Source organism: Artemia sp. Qi Xiang Cuo, chromosome 15 (assembly GCF_049724085.1).
Source record: "Artemia sp. Qi Xiang Cuo chromosome 15, ASM4972408v1, whole genome shotgun sequence".
Classification (NCBI taxonomy): Eukaryota; Metazoa; Arthropoda; class Branchiopoda; order Anostraca; family Artemiidae; genus Artemia; species Artemia sp. Qi Xiang Cuo.
This window is the reverse complement of record NC_142808.1, coordinates 16,040,582-16,053,535: the sequence shown is the minus strand read 5'-3', so window position 1 is coordinate 16,053,535 and position 12,954 is coordinate 16,040,582. Positions and strand designations below refer to the sequence as shown.

Here is a 12,954-nt window from a genome sequence, read left to right as displayed (position 1 = left end):
GCTACTACTGCTAGAGATCTATCCCAGTTTTAAGCCAATAGTATCTGAGACACTGGTAAATAAACCTCTATAATCCCGGCTAAATCAAAGCTACTTACAAGAGATTTGAGAGGATGGAAGGAAGTGTTATCGCAAACTAATTTAGGGCTTTTAGTTCTCTTACAACCTTCCGGAACACAGCAGAACAATTCTAGTCATATGGTAATTTTTAATCAGCTGGAAGTCAGAAGCAGTTTTAGGGAGGGGACAAAGGGAGCACTTGCCCCAGGCACAGAAATTTGAGGGGCGCAAAATTTCAAATAAATAATCTGACAGTTATAATCATTTTGTAATTTTTAAAATTCAATTTTTATCAGAATAAAGTAGGGGGCGCAGTTTGCAGTAAGTTTTTAAAACTGAAAATAAGGACCAACAATACAATTACCCGGACAGAAATTATTCCGTATGTGAAGGAATCCCCTTTCCACAATACCTTGCTCTTTACACTAAAGCTGTTAGCACTTTTACAAAAGCTTCCTGTGGTAATTAAACAGCCCCTATGTTTCAGTAGCCGTTCTTGAAAAATTTGGACAAACAGTCAAACTTTAGCGCAAAGAGCAAGGTATTGATGAGGGGCAACCCTTCTTCTCTTAACTCCCATCCGGCCGGATTGGCCGACTCGGGGCTTCTCCTCTGACAGAACTATGGCAAAGCTTCTTATACGATTCCCTGTTCGCTGCAGTCCGAAGGAGTACAGACAGGGGATGGCTGGGAAAGTTTTCCCTCCAGCGCTTGGGAGGTCGTCCTTTTGGCCGGGAGACATCAATCCTTCCGTCAAACGCAATTTTTGGAAGTTGGGCTGGGGACATCCGCTGAACGTGGCCTAACCATCGAAGCTGTGAAGCTGGATGGTCTGCATGATGGTCTGGGAATAGTTGAGCGAAGACAATAGCCGTTCATTTGATATTCGGTCAAGGTAGGTGATACCAGCAAGCTTCCTAAGGGATTTTGCTTGAAAGGCCGCCAACTGGCGTTTGTCTTCTGCTTTCAGGTTCCATGTCTCTGCTCCGTACGTTGCTTCTGGAACCACAAGAGCTCGAAAAAAGCGTGTTTTTAGTTTCAGCGACAGATGTTTGTTTTTCCAGATCGATCGCAATGACTTGAAGCATGCTGAGGCAAGGGCGAGGCGTCGTTTAATGTCTTTTGAGGAGTCGTTTGTGGACGTCAGCTCACATCCAAGGTAAACGAAATGGTCAAACGACTCGATCTATTCTCCCTGGATCATAATTTTGCTGGGTTGAAGGCCTGTATCTATATGCCGCGTTACCTTCATGGCTTTTGTCTTGTTAGCATTGATTTCCATCCCAAAGGAATTAGCTGCATGATCAATATCGTTAGCGCTTGATTCTAGTTCCTCTAGTTCTTCGCTTAGGCGATTAATGTCGTCGGCGTATGCAAGTAAGTCAAAGAGGTGTCCACTGATGAGGTCTCCCGGGTCACTGGGCACCAGTGCCAGTACAGCAGTCAGGAATTGGCAGAACAGAGTGGGGGAGAGTATGCATCCTTGCAGCACTCCTGAAGAGGTTGAGAATTCTTCAGTTAAGCCTTCGCTGGTCTGCACCATGCTTCTCGACTTCTCGTACATGCTCTTGATAATGTCAATAATGTCAGTGGGAATACCGTAGTGTGCCAGGATGCGCCATAGGCCATCTCGCCAAATTAGATCGAAAGCTTGTTTGAAATCGATAAACAGCTGGTATAGCTCTTTCCCGAATTCCAGGTATCTTTCCATAATCTGTCTTATCACAAAAATTTGGTCTATGGTGGATCGGTTTTGACGGAAGCCAGCTTGATATTCAGGGATTACGTGTCTTGTCAGGTTTCTGATCCGATCAAGGAGAATTTTCGTAAGGATTTTAGCTGGTTGGCAAGTAAGCGAAATGGGTCTGTAGTTTTCACAGTTACTTTTAGATCCTTTCTTGTGCAAGGGCACTATGACAGATTTCGACCAAGACTCAGGGAAGTATTTTATTTCCCCTACAGCTGTTACTATTTTGTAGTACAGATCAACGACGATATCATATTCCACTTTTATCAGTTCTGACTGTATACCGTCTATTCCGGGTGCCTTATTTGACTTGAGGGATTTGAGTGCGGCTTCTACTTCTGACCTTAAGGGTGGTGGGGGTGGTTTCTCATCTCTGTGTGCTGGGAACTTTCGAAGCACTTCAGGATCCGGGTTTACTGTGAGATTAATCTTTTCCTGGAAGTGTTCTTTCCAGCGATCTCGGATTCCGGCACAAGTAGTGATTTTGTGTCCATTTTTATCTAAGAGATCGAGGCACTTCGCTTCCTTGCGGTTTGTCAGCTCTCTAGCACTCTAGCAATACTGTCAGAAATGCTCTCCTTTAGAACCAAAATAGGTATTGATAAAGAATGGCAACCCTTCATATATAGAATAATATCTGTCCGTTTTGAGTTTTAATGTTGCTCCTTACTTACAATTCAAAAAAAACTTGTTTTTTATTTAATTTCTTATCGTTTTTCAAAACATTGCCGGTAAATCTGGCTCACCCTCCATGAAATATACCCCCCTCTTCACGGGAAACTCCTCCGTGTGAATTTCATCCAACGTAAAGTGCTACCCTCTCCCGTCGAATTCCTTCCAGACTGTTCCATCCTTGCCGAATCCCCCCCCCCTCCTCTTAAAATTTCTTCGGACGATTCAGCCTAAAAAATTCTCTTTAGCATACTTTCTTTTGAAAAAGACTAAATTCTAATCAGTTTCTTGATCACTCCGGAAATGCCCCCTTTCGTAGAAATTGTTTCCCAGAAATCAAAACACGCAGAAGTTAGCCCTCAGATAATTCCCCCGGAACATCTCCACATGGAAAATTGAGTTGACAAAGAGAATGCATAACAATTAAAAAGAATTTCGTACAGGAATTCTGTCAAATCTACCCAGTGTAAAATTTCCCTCCACAAGGAAGATTCTCCCTATGTAAATCCAACCCATGCACAAAATCCCCCCCTCCCCGAGAAAAAATCTGTATACTTCTCGATAACAAATACTATAAATAAACAATGGACAAATTTCATAACTTACATATCTCTCCCCACGGACGGGGGGGGGGGGTAATTTTACCCCTTAATACACAGTTGTTTAATTTTTCAAAAATACCGAACAAAATAGCTATCTCAAAATGTTAATCAGAAAACTTTAGGGAAAAATGAGCGTGTGAGAGATGCTAGTTGCCCTTCATCTCTTTTGTCACTTAGTTTGGCAACTAGAACTTTTAATTTCCGTTTGAATGCACCCGCTCCCAATCTTCTAAGACCATTATTTCAATACGATCATCCCTCAGAAGCAAAAAAAAAAAAAAAAAAAAAAAAAAAAAAAAAAAAACACGCATCCATGATTTTTCTTCTGACAAAAATAGCAAAATTGTACATTTTTGTATATAGAAACCCAAAACTTCTACAGTAGAGTTTTCTGGTACACTGAATCTGTTTGTGTGATTTTTATTCCTTGAATAATAGGGGTGTTTCCCCCCTATTTAAAAAATCCGGCAAATTTTCTCAGGCACGTAATCTTTGATGGGTAAAACTAAACTTGATGAATCTTATATATTTGGAATCAGCATAATAAGCTGGTTCTCTTGATGCATCTATCGATATTAAAATTCAGTTTTTTAGAGTTTCGGTTACTATTGGGCCGAGTCACTCATTACTTAGAATTTGTTACCACAAACTGTCTGATAAGCAAATGATCACCATTCCTTGAAAATAAAAGTAAGAAGACCGAATTTAATAAAATTTAGTCCGATTTAAGTAAATGAGAATTTTGCTAAAATTTGGCCTGAAAATTTTTGGGAGACAGGGAGGGGGAGGGCGCTAATCAAGATTTTGCCCCGGGCACATTAGAGACCAGAACCACCACTAGTGGTTCGAACCATGCCGTCCGTAAATAATTACGTTGGGCACTTCATCGATTGGCTTAATTCCTATAGTTATTTTTAAACAATAGAAAAAGTTATAAAAAAAAAAAAAAAAAAAAACAGATCCAAAAGCCGCACCTTGGTATTAACGCACAGTTGTTCTCGTGAAGGAATCATGTTAAGAAAAAAATTCTTACTTCATAATATGTAGAAACATTGAAACTAACACATTTTTAAGGCACTTCCACCATGCTTTACCCCCCCCCCCCCAATGTGAAAATATACAGCCCACATTATTCACCACTGCGTCACTTTTGTTTCAACTTAATACCCCTAAATTGAATAAACACTGCCGAAAAAAAAAAAAAAAAAACAAAAAAAAAAGAAAAAAAAAGATCTGGAAATATATAATGTGGCTATATATTTGCACATCAGGGGAGGGGGGGGGGAGGGGTTAGCGGCTTCAAAAAGTGTTAACTACAATTTTCTGTAAATTATTATATAAGAATTTTTTTATTAACATGTTCCCTTCTCAAGAGCCCCGATTGTGCATTAATACCCGAATCTTAATTAGGGTGAATAATCACTCCTCAGACAATACTTAGTTTAACACTCAATCAAACTCAAATTCCAAGACAAGGAATAGGAACAGGTTTGGCACACCCGTCAGCACTACCTAATAACTAGTAAACTGCGACAATGTTCACCTCTTAATAAATTTAAAAAATGAAGCCACTATTCAATTTAGCAACATTTACAGCCCTAACTTCGAAATGAATAGCTGTAAATCTTACAACAGTCTGAAGAAAGTGACACCACTTTCACCAACGTTATCTAAACCAATTTTAGCCGGAATCCGAACAGGTCGCATTCGTATCTAGAATGCAAAGGCGTCTCAGATGCGGTTATTTATCCTAAAAATAGTGCAAAATAACTATCTTTATAAAAATGTACCTTAATTAGGATTGGTATATGGCCTCATTAATATTCTTAGTGGCAAAAGATAGAATTGCTTTAAATTATCAAAATAATATTACAACGATAATAATAAACAATAATATAATAATATTATGGCCAAAGCCGTATACAAGGGAGGGGGGGAGGAGTAGTTTATGAAAGGAACTTTAGAATATATTTCAAAAATTTGTTTATATGCATTGTTGTTATGTTTTCCAAGTCGGAAGAAAACTTCTGGGGGGGGGGGGGGATAAAATCGGTTTTAAGATTGGGAAACACGTTAAGGAGTCAATCAATCTTAATAAAGATAAGCTAAATAACAAGCAATGATAATTTGTAAAAAATATATATAGCTGGTGGGGTTCCACCAATCCCCCTACTAACTAGGCAGGTAGGCAAGGCCGTATCCACGGGGGGAAGGTTCAATGTCCCACCCGTCAAATTTTGTCCGACTCTTAAAACGTAACAATAATGCATATAAACAAATCTTTGATGCGTTTCTTTGTAAAATCCGCCCCCAATCAAAAATTTTGGATAAGCCTATGCAGGTAGGGTTGAATACCAAGCTACGATAGCCTATCAACAAAATCTTCCTGGCAATTTTATTTTTCATGTAACTTTGCAATTCAAAAACTGAAATAGAAGATTGTCTATGATTTACTCTTTGTTGTTAACACTCCCAAAGCATTAAATATATGGTTTTCAACTCTTTAAAACTAAAACCAGTGCCATCTGTCTCCGTAGATGGCACTACTATCACGCTGTCTTCTTCGCTTAAACATTTAGGTCTTCCATACGGCCAAGATAAAAAAACAACAAGAACTCTTTGCCTCGATACCCTTGTGTCAAATTTGCGAGTGAGTTACGGTAAACTGGCCCCGCTGAAGTATTCGTATAACCGGCAAATTTTGGCGAGGCTATACAGAGCAGTGTCATTGCCACATACCTTTCCCCGCTTTGGGAATGGTTTACTGAAACAGAGCGACTAAGAGTTCGGTCCACGTCATGTAAATATTCAAAGGTTTTGGTACATATACCGCTTTTCGAGAGGAAGTCACTCCTCTTGAATAAGTATCAAATTCGAAATCCGCGTGAAGTTGTGGCAGAACAGGAAAGCTATGCTAGAAAAGGTGCACTTGAGCACCTTTGATTTGAGCACAGGTGCACTTGAGCACTGTGATTTTCTGCCGTTGCATGTAATATACGAGCTATGAGTGTGTGTTGTGTATATAGTGTATATTTGTAGTGTATGCAGTTATCGTGTTGTTCCTTTTTTCCCCTTTTTTGTGTCTTATACTCCGCCATGTTCTTGTTTAATGGTAAACAAGTAAATAATCTATATACTATTTACTATTTTCTATATACTATATACTATTACTATAGTATACTATTATATTACTATTATACTATTATATTATACTATTCTAATACTATACTATTATACGCTCTATTATATACTATTATTACTATTATATTACTATAGTATATACTATATACTATTTTCTATATACTAAATAACTATTTACTATAGTTAATAGTAAATAATCTATCTATCTATATCTCAATGTATTATTAATGCAAAAGCCATAGCACACGAGACTACTTCAAATTCCTGACAAAACAAGTTCATCCCAATCAGAAATGATTTACAGCTTTAGTTAAAATTCTGATTGTTAAAAAGAAAATGACTTAAAAAAGTGGATATTTTATACTTAGGATTATTTATTTTATACTTATTTTATACTTAGGATTATACTTAGGATATCTTATACTTAGGATTATATACTTAGGATTAGGATAGGTATTTTTCCATATCTTCATTTAACGAGCCTACTTAAAATTAGTGACAAGACAAGGTCATTTCAATTAGAAATGATTGACAGTTTTAACTAAACCGTTGTTTGTTAAAAAGAAAATGGATTAATAAGGTAGATATTTATACATTACTTAGGTATAGAAATTATTTCATATCTTCATTTGAAGGAATAAAAAATTGGCCATGAGAGCTAACATTCCCTAATTGTTAAATATAATTGTTATTTGTCAAATATATTCCAATGCATTAAGACTACTTGAGACTACTTAAAATTACTGAAAAAACAAGATCATCTCAATTAGAAATAATTAACACTTTCAAATAAAATTCTGATGACCTATGAATGGATGATATATAGACTTATCTATCAACAAATGAAATGACATCATTTATATACAATCCTAAAAAAGGCTTATCCCAGATTTGCCCCTCAATTACTCGGACTATGTCTTGGCCTTTTCTACAATTAGCCATGACTTGATTCCTACTGCAAAATACTTGATTTTAATTCAAAATCAACGGAAGTGACTAAATAAGGTAGATATTCTACACTTGGCAAGGTATGTTCATTATTAGGGTTGCCACCAGATGACAAAAAAAATCACTAGATTTTAGAGATTTTCTTGTTGATTTAGTGATTTTCTTGTCGATATAATGATTTTCTTCAGTAATCTAATGATTTATGTGCAAATTTAGTGATTTTTTTGTCTAGGTAATATAAAAAATCATTACAAATAGTGATAAATCACAAGGGATGGCAATCCTGAGCAGTATCCATATCTCCCTCTAAAAAAAAGCTAACTAACTTTATAATATCATAAAAAATTACTTTATAAAAAAGGTCAACTAACTTTATAATATTTTCATATTCTTTATCCTTTGACTCTTTCCACTTCCTATACATTACAGAGGCATCTACATTGGCAGGAGATGAGCAGTTAGGTTCGTTCAGTAAGGAGATGACGCTTAGTAGAACTGTCCGCACGTTTTGGGTGGGATTCCATCGCTCACAAGGCAATTCACCACTCTGTGGGTCATCCACTGGAGGATGTAGGATTGATATACACAAGTCACCGTTCTAAAATTTAAGTTAACAAGATTGTTATAAATTTGTCAAGCAAAAACAATATTTGTTATAGAAGGACTTGTATTCTTTTTTAGAGAACTTTCAGCAAAAATTTGCGGGATGGATATAAAATAACACTCTTTTTTGTTAGTTTGAGCAAGGGGATGGCGAAAAAAACTAAAAAAAAACGCATAAAAAATTCGTTTATATTCATTTTTGAGAAAAAAGACTATAGGACAAAGGTTACTTAGACGAGTATCCTTGCACAGATGGGATTCAGGATATATTTCAAATTTTGAAACATCAAATAAAAATTATTACAAACAAAGAAAAAATTTCAAAAAATTTATTGCGAAAAAAATCCCCAAATTGCACACACAAGTGCGAGTGTGTATATTGAGTGTGATATACAGTGTGAGTTGTAACTCTGATATGTCCAATCCAACCTCACTTCGTCCTTTTTTTAAGGTTATATCAAATCATGATGGTTTGAATTTTGAAAAATCATAACCACAAGCCTTCAAAAAACTTTTGACAACTCTTTTGATGGAGCATTCATGAAGGCATGCAGGGCATGCTACGGGTTCAGGGTATGCGAAAGCATGCTACGGGTACAGGGCATGCTAAGGCGGGTACTGGTACGTGGGGAATCACCCAAACACTAGTGCAAAGGATGTAACTGGAGTGTAAGAACATACCTGTTGTTAACTCTGGACACCACCACCCTTTAAGGGTCAGACGTGAGCAATTTTAGAATTCCATAGATCTTAATTATACAAAATTATACTTCTAGATGTCAACAAACTGATACTTCTGAAGATGGATGTATCATTATGATCAGTAGATTGTGCAAAATGTGGGAATGAACAAGAACCATTCGTCCTTGCGTGGACTTATATTTGAAAAACTAATGACAAAAAAAGTAAATTGATCTGGGGAAAATCTAAGGAAAACTGAGAAAAATAACGATACATTATTGCAGGGGTTGCTTTATAGAATTAAAAGCTGTTCTTTTTATGCACACATCATGGAAGAATAAATATCACTCTCTTTTGGAAAACATTTGACACATTAGTTTTATGATAAAAATAAATCAGAAAACTTATAGAAAGAAAATATCAATTAAATCACAACAGCCGACAGAGCCGGTTTTAGATTAAAGATCCGGGTCACGCAAGGCCATTTCTCTGCTATTTTGCCATCATTATGAAGTGACTCCAAAACTCTGGCTAGACGTGAGAAACGATTTAGAGAAACAGCAGGTAATGCGCATTCACTTTATTAACTACACATTAACAGAACTAGACCTACAACTTTAAAGTCTCAGGGAGATAGACCAAAAGACATTTCACAGGACACTGTACTTACATTCAAACTTAAGAGCACGTGCATGGATTTTTTTATGGGGGGAGGGGGATTAATAAACAGACAAATGTTATCTGATAATTTGAACAGAGAGTACACGACCCCCTTTCCCATATCTCTACAAGGTCATTAACAGTTTTTGGAAGAATTTCTAGACTGAGAGGGGCCTTGAACCCTTCTTTGGAGGGTATTTCCTGCCCATTTTTCTGATGTAATGCCCATAAACTATCAGTTGGTTTTAATAGTTACAATCAATCTTTATCAGCTCTAGAAACAAGAGAGAGAAGGGGGGGGGGGGGGTAAATGCCAAATAATTTTTCTTCTGAGAACTGGGGGAGGGCAGGACCAATGAAAACATTTTTACTCCATTTTCGTGAATCTTTAAGTTTTTAAGATATATTTCACTTTTTATATTTCAGGGGAGGAACAGTCTAAAGGCGTTGTTTAGTAAGAACCTAAATCCCCCTTCTCCTGCCCAAAATGACATTTCTGCCACAAGAAACAAGCAGGCTGACTCATTTTCTTATACCTTGTCAGTTTTTACATTTATTACATCGTTGGACTACTTTCATTTTGGACTGGTAATCTTGATATTTTTTTATTTAATTTTTTTTGGTTATATTTTTTTTATGGAATTGCGCCTTTAAATAGAGCCAAAACAATTCAATAATCTCTTATTACTACCGTAAATATTAATAACAAGTCTCGAAAATTGTGTTTTTTTTTAATATCAGCGACCTGCAAGGCCAAATGGTAATAAAGCCTGATAGAAGGCTGTGACACATCCTATTACATGACCATAGCATAGCATCAATCAATCAATCATTTATTACCCACAACTACAAGACAACAAGTAGTACAAGTGGAGTATAAACATAATAATAAAAAAGAAAAACAAAAAAGAACAATGCTTGACGTAAATACAAGGGCATAGAGGGCATAGAAAGAGAAGGAATGAAGACAAATAAATTAGATATAAACAAAATTAAAATGAGGGCGATTACTCCCACTGTTTCTCCTTTAAAAATAGTATGGAAAGAGTACTTACTTCATAAACATTGGGATGCCATAATTTAGTAACAAATCTTACATGTGGCGGAGAGTAAGGATAGTCTGCTGGGAACTTTACTATCACCTAAAACAAAAGAATATTTACATTTTTTTTTATATTATTTTTATAGATTTTTATAAAAAATTAATACTAAATATCAATATAAAACAAAATATGAAATTAACAATTAAATAGATAAGATTTATATATATATATATATATATATATATATATATATATATATATATATATATATATATATATATATATATATATATATATATATATATATATATATATATATATAAATATATAACGTAAGAAAGTAACGAAAATGAATTTAAACAGATTTTTGATGTTTTTCTAAAGTTTTTTTTAAGCCCCCCCCCCAAAAAAAAATACCTTGGATACGTTCTTGATGGCGAACTTGTAAAATAATAATACAATTCCGGATAAACGTTTGAAATGATGACCCATGTGCCATATTTTATTTCGTAATTTGTACTTTTTAAACTGACTAGGAGCGAAATATGTAAGAAAATCGGATGATCAAAGCAGGGCTACGGGATCGGAATATATTTTCGACACTTATCAGACCGAAAATGCTTTTTTTATATAGCAAAAATGGCTGGGACAGCAATATACCTGGTTATCCAGAGAAACTATTGCATGTGTCAGGAGGCCTTATTTTGTGTACATTTAGTAACTCAATTTCAGAAAAAGTTGGAATCCCCTTCGCTCCAATAGATCAGAAATAAACCGACTATTTCAAATTTGAAAATACCTTCGCTTTGTATACCTAGTTGTAAATCTTGAAGAGACATTTCTTTGTTTAAGTATTGAACAACGTTTTGAACCCATAATAAATAGTTGAAGACCCAATCCAGACCAGTTTTGTTGTTACGACATTTCAAGCTTTTAGAATCAAGGCCAAAAATACTGAAAAAAACTTACTTTTTAACAGAAAGTTGGGGATTGGCTAAAAGGACGGAACGGAAATTCGCTAAGCAGGTCAAAATTGAGTACCAAATTGAATAGAATGTACAGATCAGAGACAAATTAGGGTTGTCTTGTCTCTGGAGCTAGGAAATGAGCAAGTAAACTTCACTTTAACTAGTATACTAGCAACCACTTGCCTGTCTAAATTTCTTTGAAGGCAACATTCAGATAAGAATTTTAAATTGTGAAACTTTCCTGTCACTTCTTCTAAAACCCAGAATATCCTAAGTCAGAGTTGAACATTGTTGAATCAATTAACTCTTTGAGACCCTTTGGCCCTAACTTTAGTTAGAGCGATATTTTCACCCTTGAAAACTTGCCCGGTTGATTTATTAAAAGTTTGAGCCTTGCGGATGCTTCAAGGTAGCCCGTTGGATCTATTCTGATTAATTAAGAGATATGTGATCTAATTAAAATAGATTAGATTATAGCACAGGGCAGATATCACCCATGTAAATAACTTGAGATTCTTGTTAGATTTCTATTTCATTTTGGTTGAGGGTCTCATAGTTTCGTCTTTATATTTCCCTTTTTAGTTAAGACCTAGTCTGTAAAGGATGAAAATACTTTGCGATTAATAAAATTCAAGAACTCAAGTGAGCCTTCGTGGGTTTAAGGCGGGAAACCCACAACAGGCAGTAGAAATTGTTGGTTGTATACCTTTTCCCAATTTAGTGTTTCACGGAACTAAAACACAGTATTTATAAAATAGATCACATGCAGAAATTGGAGTTCCCTAGACAATAATTTTGCTTACCTCCTTGTGGATTCTCTAACGTTATGCGGAACGTTATTCTCTAGCGTTAACGTTATGCGAATTCCTTTTTTTTTGTCGTTCTTTCATTTCCCTAATCCTGTACTAACTATAGATGCAGATAGATGGTCTCGATGTTATACAGAGAGGCTAGGAAACAAGGGGAATGATATAGTCAAACTAAGAAATTTAACTCCTTTCTGTCAAGGAAAATTCAATCAAAGATCTTTCCTATTAAAGTAAGATTTGCTCGAGATCCAAGGAACACTAACTTCCTTCTACAAGAAATAATTGTAAAATACCTTGTTTTGGGTTACTGAGAAAATGTGAACAATCGATGTGGTTATTCAGAGTTTTGCCCACTTTCAAACTTTTAGATTTACCTTTTTGAAATACCTTAAATAATCAAATAAAACTCGTAATTTTGGTTCTTCCATTTCCAACCAAATTAGCAGAATTTACCTAATCTGATAATTTAAAACCTAAAGATTTAATCCAAGCCTTAACTAATTATCCAAGTGTAATTTATTCAATTAGAATTTCAGTAGCTCTAAACTTAAAATAATCCTTTTTTTCGGTGAACGGCACGTGGACAATAGAGGAGACCTCCAGGACCGATGGACATTCAACTCTGAATATAATACTATTCAGCTCTGTAGAGAGCCATCGGAACGATTTATAATAATTGGAAATACAACGTTTATCCTCTTTAATTGAATCTGATAATAAAATCTAGTTGTCCCCAAATTTTGAGTACAAAAGCACAAAATCGCCGCAGTTTATCACGCTACCAGATTGAGTGATTTTCCCTCTATGAAATCTGGGTAAAGGGTTTATAAATAGAATTTAATACGTTCAGAAAAAAGTTTAAAAGGAGAGATTTACCCAGAGCCTGCTTAAGGCAACAATCAGACTTAGCTTCTAGTCGTAAAAATAGGGCAAGCTTACACATGGTTACAGATTAGCTATCAAGGCAGACGTCAGTGGATATTTGATTAGGGGAGGGAAGCCTCAAAAAGTACACTTTTA

At 35.6% G+C, this 12,954-nt stretch overlaps 1 protein-coding gene across 1 annotated transcript in view; it reads right to left on the bottom strand.

Moving 5' to 3' along the window:
- The window catches only part of LOC148943381 (ubiquitin-conjugating enzyme E2 R2), a 32,781-nt gene that overhangs the window by 1,195 nt on the left and 18,632 nt on the right, over positions 1–12,954 (bottom strand). Inside the window, exons 3-4 of the mRNA XM_089101857.1 lie at positions 10,170–10,256; positions 7,542–7,768 (exon numbers count right to left, since the gene is read on the bottom strand). Of these exons, the coding sequence (XP_088957983.1) occupies positions 7,542–7,768; positions 10,170–10,256 (314 nt within the window). The remainder of the gene's footprint in view (positions 1–7,541; positions 7,769–10,169; positions 10,257–12,954) is intronic.